This window comes from Helianthus annuus, chromosome 6 (assembly GCF_002127325.2).
Source record: "Helianthus annuus cultivar XRQ/B chromosome 6, HanXRQr2.0-SUNRISE, whole genome shotgun sequence".
NCBI classification, from domain to species: Eukaryota; Viridiplantae; Streptophyta; class Magnoliopsida; order Asterales; family Asteraceae; genus Helianthus; species Helianthus annuus.
In genome coordinates this window covers 76874101-76882871 of record NC_035438.2, presented here as the reverse complement: position 1 = coordinate 76882871, position 8771 = coordinate 76874101, and the positions used below count along the sequence as shown (strand labels likewise).

Below are 8771 nucleotides of genomic sequence, written 5' to 3'. Positions count from 1 at the left end.
TCTGCTCCCAGGGGCGCTGCCCCCGGACCCCCGCCAAGGGGCCGTTGCCCCCTTGGAACCCCATAGAGTACGGGCTCCGCCTGTACACTTCGAAATATAATAACTCAAACAAGCGTGCACTCCCGCACCTTCTAACTTGCTTGATGTGTTTTATTATTCGTTTTGATCACCAAGTCAACGCCGATTACACTAAAATATCTAACAAATATCACTTTATGCAAGCAAATTTCGCAAATGGGGAGGTGATCTTTGAGAAATCTTGAATGAATCGATAGTAATAACCGGCCTATTCAAGACTACCAATTTCTGACAACATTTTTTGTTTTATCATTTCATTATAGCATCCACTTTCTAAGGATACGTATGAATCCCTTCTAACATTCACCACAACAACCAAGAATTGAATTTCTCAAAGCCAAAGCGCACACTAGGAGATAGACCAAGATGTCAAAAAATACAATCACAGACGTACCAAGCCTAGGTCTACACACTCTATTCAACATATCTGTAAACGTGGTTGACATATCAGTCGATCCGAAAAGCATAACCATGAATTTATAATGACAACACCTTGTGCAAAATGTTTTTAGAACATCTTCATCCTTCATATGAAGTTGTGATAACACTATCAGAGGTCAACCTTAGAAAACAATTCCGCCCTTTGTAAACGCTTAAACAAGTCGTCAACTGTGATTGATCCTAGGAAAAATGTCTTAAATATCTAATGAATAATATGAACTTCACAAATAAATTTAATTTAATTAGATGGTTCCTAAAATGCTGAATTAAACTGACCTAATATTAGCCAAATGAACCAAATGAAAATATATAATGACTTGCACTATAAAATATACTTCACACTAATAAACACAAATAAAGGTTGATAACAAATAAATCCAATAATTGTTTCTACTTTCAAACTGTTCTTAGCAACCCATATCTTTATTTTTATTTAAAAAGAAAAAAAAATAACCTACATCAAACTGATATTAGCAATCCTTGTTTCATGTTTCGGTTAACGTTCATAATAGGAGCAGATAGACGATGATGTCGTTGATGACGATGACGATGACGATGATGCTGATGAAGATGACGTTGATGATGTTGACGTTGTTGATGATGAAGATGCATAATCGAGTTCTTCAGAAACCGGTCTTGGCACGCTTCATTCCGCTAGAATTGAAAGGTGACACACTGCCTCTAGGTTGCGGACTTTGCTCTCTAAAGTTGTTGTTTAGCATAGCCAACTCTCTTAATTGTTGTCTCTTGTAAAGATCTTCAGACTCGTCCTGCAATGCAAGAAAAAGATCAATCATAAAAAAATATGCAAGTTATACGCGCTTTTTTACTTCCAGGCGGTTTGAGATTTACACGATTCAATTTTGAACGATCCAGCTAACAGTTTGGCACTTAGAACCGGCCGTGTAACTTGAACTGGCTGTGTAACCTTTTTATATGTATATTTTTTGAATTTTTGAAATATGCAATTATGTATATGTAATTATGCATTATACTCATTAACATCTATATCATTATAAAAGTTCTACTACGAACGAAAGTTTTTGAAAAAAGAATCAGTTAAACCGTCCGGCCGGTCCAGTTGACCCACCAAACCGGTTTAGTTTGTCAGTTTCTGAAACCATAGTTAGCACTTCGGCTCAGAACTTTCTTCAAAACCGGCCAAACCAGACCATGAACATCATATTAAAAAACTGTGTAAATTTTTGTCAAGACCGATAACAAATGTTTTTATTTATAAACTTGAAAAACATACAAGGGCATATGAAATTTCATGCTTATGCCTATGCACTAGGGGTGTGCATGGGCCGGTTTGGGGCGGTTTTGACCAAAACCCATAACCATAACCACGATGTCGGTTATTGGATAACCATAACCATAACCGATCGGTTATGGTGGTTATGGTTATTTGGTTTTGATGGTTATAGCGAATCGGTTATGGGTGGTTAACCGTGTATTTAGCTTAGCTAAAAATAGCTTAATTTTTTTTCAACATGGAATAAATTGTTATTCCATATTTGTATATATTAGTATATTACATACTATGCACGTTGTACATATCTTGCAAGCGTGAAAGAAAACATACCACGGGTTTGAGGAGCTCTTCAATGATTTCTTGTGCTTGTCTCAAACGCACATCGATGATACTCGCAGACATTTCTGCTTCAATTAATATGTGTAGTGGTTCGTTAAGGTGCTCATAGCCCGGTCTCCCCTTTAAGCTTTCCTCCTTTTCACACACACAACCCACAGAAAATAATTAATACTAGAAAATGACTCGGCCAAATGACTAAGTTGCATATGCCAGAGGTAGTAAAATGGGCGGGTCACGCATGTAGGATAACGTTTCGAAATGAGACGACCCAAAACCTAGAACTTTGGAAATAGTAAACTTTTGTACAAGAAGAAATGAAGTCAAATGGGTGCATACTTTAAAACTAGACGATACATAACTTTCGGTCCATTTGATTCATTCCTGTTTTAGTTAATGTTTTAGCCTTTATTTGCCCATTAGAGATAAAGCATAACCCAGATCGATATTCATAAGTAAACAGGTTGGAACTGTCACCCCTAATTTATTCCATTCATGTTTTGTGGGTCCCAGAAACGAGTGAAAAACAACTCTTTTTACCTTATCAGGGTCTTTTATGGAACCCCTTCCTCTGATGAAGACACGGCATCCAGTAGAAGCTTCGACTCGCTTTAAGGAATTGCCTCGTGGACCTAGAAGCCTCCCAACAAAGTTGAACTAAATAATACAAAGAAACGTTTAACGGGGTTTGGAGAGAAAAAACGGGTCGTTAAAAAATAAAATAGCTTTTGATTTGAGGTGCGTTGTGTACATTAGGAAAGCTGTCAACGGGTATATCCAAACGTAACACCCTCTTTGTATTAAACGAGCTCGGGCTTGCTGGTGCTGCGTTCCAGTGATCAATCGGTGGCAGTCCTTGTGGCCCACCAAACCGCTGCAATCGAAGTCAAAATAAAAAGTCAACAACATGAAAGCAAAATTCAACTACAATTAAGCAATGGTGTCTTGCCAAATGAAGTAAGCCTAAGAGTATGTGTTAGCCTTGACACCGAAAATCTTTTATTTTTATTTTTTGCGTACTAATATTTCATACTCTATAACCACAAAAAAAAAAAAAAAAAAAAAAAAAAAAAAAAAAAAAAAACTAGAGATGTATATAAAACCATTCAGTCTAAATTACAAAAATTGGTGTTAATTTCACTTTTAGTTTTAAAGCTTTGCCCAAAAAAAAAAAACCCAGACATTATAAATTAAGACATATTTTTTTTTTCATTTAAAAATAAATGGATTAAACGGATCAACCCGTGAATCCACCAGGTCAACCTGAACCCAGCCCGTTTAGCTAGACGTGTTCGCTAGTTCACCCACCATGAAACTAGTTCGAACCCGTTTACACTAAACCCAAACCTGCAAAATTCATTAGGTTCGTGCGATGTAAATTCACACCCCTACTTTAGAACATGAAGCTTGAGCAAAGAAAAATATATAGATTAAAATTGTTTGAGCAAATGGGGTAAAAACTTATAAACATGAATTAGGCCATAGAAAGTAATAAAGCAATAAACTTTCCAATAGAAATAAAAAAAAAGAACGGAAATTAAATTCATAATAGCGTATAGATGACTGACCTCATGTTGAAGAGGACTCCAACTAGCATTTCCGTTCCAACGGCCTAAACTTTTGGCAGCAACATCAGGCATGATATCTAAAGGATTTAGAGGACCTGGGCTTCCACGTTGCAGTCTATCATAGTCATTAAACCCTTGATTCGGTATCATTCCCGAAGCCCGTAATATCTCTGCGGATCAAATGGAATATTACCAATCAGTCATTTTCTATAAATATCACTAATTTATCAAAATAATCCGTCTACTTGAACGTTTAAATTTAAATACAGTAAACTAATAATCAATATGCCAGTTCATGAAAAACGCCTTTTAAAACTACAAGCAAATTCAATGCTTTAGAATAGCATTGACTCGAAAGAGTCCAACGTTAACCACCGACCACCGCCTAATGCCACCTCGTTTACTTAAAGTGTCACGCTTTTCAGGTTGTCTAGCTTATTAACATTTCTCGGAATAGCAATATAGTCACACCATTTACCACCGTCACAGGCTTACAGCTAGCAAATTGTCGTTATTATGGTATTTTTAAATCATATACGTTTCCGAGGCATGAAAAATGCCGGCATACTCATTAATATCCAGATGTATATCACCGAAAGCACGGTAATACAACCGCTTAAAGATCATCATCATCATCAACAAAGAGAAAACAAGTTATGAAACTTATCAGCACAAAAAAACAAAAATAAAAATAAATAAATAAATAAAAGTATGGCATTTACATACACCACACAATCAATCCATTTGAGGAAGAATATCATTACACATTCAAGAATTATATATCAATTTAAATTCAAGCAATCACCAACTCACTAAGTAGCACCATTTAATATGAAAGATCTTAAAAATCACCACATTAATGCAAAATGTATAATGTATAATTCAAACCCAAAATTTAACAACAGATTTTATATAAAAAACTAGATCCAAACAATGAAAAAGTATCAACTATCAAACCTTGATTTAACAATCTACTGCAAATGGGAAGAACTTGAACAAAAGGACCCAACTTCTTCTTCTCTTCCAAAAGCTCTGCAAGGTATGAGCTGTAAACATACATAACCACCAAAAAAAAAATTTGCATAAAACTTCAAAAAAGTAAACAAAAACCAAAACCCATCATTAAAAACCAAAAAAGATAACAAATTTATCATCTTTATACAAAAAAGATTACCTTTCAATATCTGGGTTGGTCCAGATATGTGGTGAAGAAGGGGCTCTTGCAGGTGAGTAGTTCAAGTTTTGACCATATAAACTTGACATGATTGTGGTTGTTCCTTGCCGGAGAGAGCCTCCGGCCGCCGTGGACGACGACGGAGGTGGGGTGGTGGTTGGTTGGGGGGGGGGGGGAGGGGTAAGATAATAAGCTTTGATGGTCTCAGTAAACCTTGAAGAGGAGAGTGGGGCGGGCGGACAGAAAGACAGACAGACAGACAGCAAGAAAATCAAGTGGAGAAATTGGAAAAAAGAAAGAAAATTGAGTGGCTTCTTTTAAAGGGGGGTTGGTGGTTAAAACTTTGGGTTGTTTTACATTTGTGGTCCTTGAGGTTTTCATTTGGGTGTTGGATGGTCTATGAAGTTTTGGATCATCGCGAGTAGAGGCGTAAATGTGTTGATGCGTTTTTGTTAAGGGGTTGTGTGTTGGCGTTTAGGCTTGAATGCCGGAGTGGAGAAAAGAACATGTGTGAAGTTGATACGTATTCTAACATCTTAATGTGTCTGATTCTTAATCCTTGATAAATCATTGTTTTTTCAGTGAGCAGTGTCCATGCAAGATTAACTAGTGCCACCTTTGAAGTTTATGGTCTTAGGAGTTGATGTCGGAAGCTAAGTATATCGAAAACTTCTTTATTTTATAAATGATTCTTGTTTTCCATGGTAAGGGTAGATATATCGAAATGGATAATTGCTTGCATCGAGATATATAGTGTTATTAGTATCAGTAACCATTTAACAAGAACTGAAGTTATATAAATACATTTATTTGCGGAAAATAATAAGAGTTAATTATTAAAACATAAGTAACACATAAACTTAGAGAAAAGAAAACCAAGTAGAGAAAACATTATATATCCCATCGCCCCTCTCAAGAACCATACAAGTTACAAGGTCTCATTTAGAGCTATTACCATATCAATAAGAGTTAACTGCCATTTTCGTCCCTGTGGTTTGGTCACTTTGACCATTTCAGTCCATTTTTCAAAAATGCGCCATTTTCCTCCCCGACGTTCTGGAAAGGTGTCATTTCAGTCCAAAAATCATAACCCAGTTAAGTCAGTTAGTAAACAAGGACTGATTGTGTAAATTTGTAACATAAAGAACTGATTGTGTAAATTTGTAACACCACCACCACTAGCCCTGCCACCACCACCACTCCGCTGCCACCACCACCACCACCGCCACCACCGCCACTACAGCCACACCGCCACCACAGCCACTGCCACCACCACCACCACCGCCACCACAGCCACACCGACGTTCTCGTTTTATACATTTTCTGGAACGTTTACGTGCAAAACGAAATTGAGGATGCAGACGATGGAAGTGGTCGATTTGCCTGAATTCGAATGAAGTTGCAGGTTCCGGTGAAGTTGCAAGTTCCGGTGATCACAGCTCGGCTCCGTTCATCACCACCATTCGAAAGCTTCCGACACAAGATCATCTTCAACGTTCATCTCCTGCAACTTCTATTCGAAACATAACTTCCCGAAAAACCGATTCTGATTCCGCTCACCGCAATCTCCATTCATCACTGTTGTTTCGACATAAGGCAACTGTCCGTTCATCATCGCTCAAACCTGCAACATCACCATCTTCTCCGGTCATCACTCCGAACATCATTGTTTTTCACCCCTCACTCCGGCGACCACCATCGTTCCGCATAACCCGACAACCTTTATATCTCCATTGCACACCTCGCCGTCGATCACTTTCACCACCGTAGCACCATTCTCCGACCACCCTTCTCATCTCCGGCTAACCTGCAACTCCGGTCACCATTGTTGTCATCATCGGACATCATTCCCGTCATTCATCATAATTACCATCATACCATCTCCACTGTTGTCACCTTTGTCACTGTTTGAAGCAGCGTGAAACGGGTTTTGGTTTTGGACACACAATCTTTCATACAAGTTCAAATCTTTCATACACACAAAAACCAAAATGACGTTGATGGTGGTGGTGGTTCCGGCGGCTGTGGTGGCGGTGGTGGCTGTGGTGGCGGTGGTGGTGGTGGCAGCGGAGTGGTGGTGGTGGCAGGGCTAGTGGTGGTGGTGTTACAAATTTACACAATTAGTCCTTTATGTTACAAATTTACACAATCAGTCCTTGTTTACTAACTGACTTAACTGGGTTATGATTTTTGGACTGAAATGGCACCTTTCCAGAACGTCGGGGAGGAAAATGACGCATTTTTGAAAAATGGACTGAAATGGCCAAAGTGACCAAACCACAGGGACGAAAATGGCAGTTAACTCTATCAATAAAGTATAAACTCCTTTAAGAATGAAAAATGTTGATTGCGAAAGTTACATACCTACCAGAACATATAAACACGAAGCCCGAGGATCTTTACGCTCCATTAAAGGTCATGATCAAGTAGGGTTGTAGAATGTAGGAAACATATTAGTATAAACACCAATGCTCCTCTCAAGAACCATACGGGTTACAAGGTCTCATTTAGAGCTATTATCATATCAATAAACTCCTTTAAGAATGAGAAATGTTGATTGTGAAAGTTACATACCAACCGGAACATATAAACACGAAGCTCTCGAGGATCTTTATCCTCCATTAATGGTCATGATCAAGTAGGGTTGTAGAATGGTAACATATTAGCATAAAAACCAATGCATTCTCTCATAAAAAATTAACCACATGGAGAGTATAAATATAACTCTAAAGTGTACAATGCTATACACCATATTACCACCTCTTCTAAGTCCTTTAATATATTATAAATTTGTATAATTAGAAAGAAACATGTATGTTTTGTAAAGTGCTTATCAAAATTCATCATTAGCATTTGTAAACAAAATCCTATTATCCCATCATCACACTATGTAGTCACGTATTTAGAGACTTTGTTCCTTGAAACCAACACTTTTTATTAGCATTGAACCCATAACTTTTTTATTCGTCACTCTTCGAATATGTTCAAAGAATTTGTGTCACTGGACTGTCGATTACGCAAATATCACCCGAAAACGAGAGTCAACATGATATAACACAAAAAAAAGAAAAGAATTACAGACGTCACTTGACACCAGAAACTCTTCTCTTCAATACTATTCAAACAAGTCACCGATTGTCTGGTATATCTATTATATCTTAATTTATATATGCTCAAAAACATGGACCAATACGTAAATTTGGTCAAGCTTCAGGGGATCAATAGTGTGAAATAGTTAAATACTTAAATGTAGTCGGGAAGCCTTTAAATTTTTGTGGGGCCAATATGTGTTGGTGCTGCCATGGAATTTTTTTCTTCATTTATCTATTTTTTATAATTATAATTATTAGCTGTGTGACAGTAGTAGTGACTTTGTGTGCGTAACTCCCGGTTTTTATTTGCCTTTTCCATTTGATGCTCACCAAAATAATATTGTTTCAAAACAAACATTTTTATAATTAAAAATTGTTAATATATAAACACGTTTAAAATGAGTAGAAAAATAGGACTACATTTAAGGCTGACAAGATATGATTCAAACTTCATGTATATTAATTAAATATTAAATTAAAAGAGAAAAATATAAAAGTATTTATTTTTTAGATACATTAATATCTTTTATTTGGCACAAGTTTTACCTCCATATCTACGAAAAATCAAGATCTGTCAACTTATCTACTTTATATAACATGTTATTAAAAATATTCGCAAATATACAAGAGTCTCATTTTTTAGCAAATAAAGCGCAGAATAAAGTTGACATGGAAAAATTAAATACTCAAATTAGATACGTGAAAATGATATAACAAAATAAATATAGAGAAAAAAATTAAAGTATCAATATTGTAATTTCCTAGTTAAGCGAATTTTATTCACATGTTTCATTTTATTGTCCTATTGTCGCATAGATACAATTTTA

General features: G+C 36.6%; 1 protein-coding gene across 1 annotated transcript; it reads right to left on the bottom strand.

The window, feature by feature from the left end:
* Window positions 1-821: 821 nt before the first annotated feature.
* On the bottom strand, window positions 822-5120 carry LOC110865786 (KH domain-containing protein At3g08620). Its single transcript, XM_022115107.2, has 7 exons — window positions 4853-5120; window positions 4636-4724; window positions 3679-3848; window positions 2862-2984; window positions 2651-2767; window positions 2105-2248; window positions 822-1289 (listed from the first exon to the last, which is right to left on the bottom strand). The coding sequence occupies exons 1-7, from the start codon at window positions 4939-4941 to the stop codon at window positions 1143-1145; spliced, it is 879 nt and encodes a 292-aa protein (XP_021970799.1). The 5' UTR covers window positions 4942-5120; the 3' UTR covers window positions 822-1142.
* Window positions 5121-8771: the final 3651 nt, after the last annotated feature.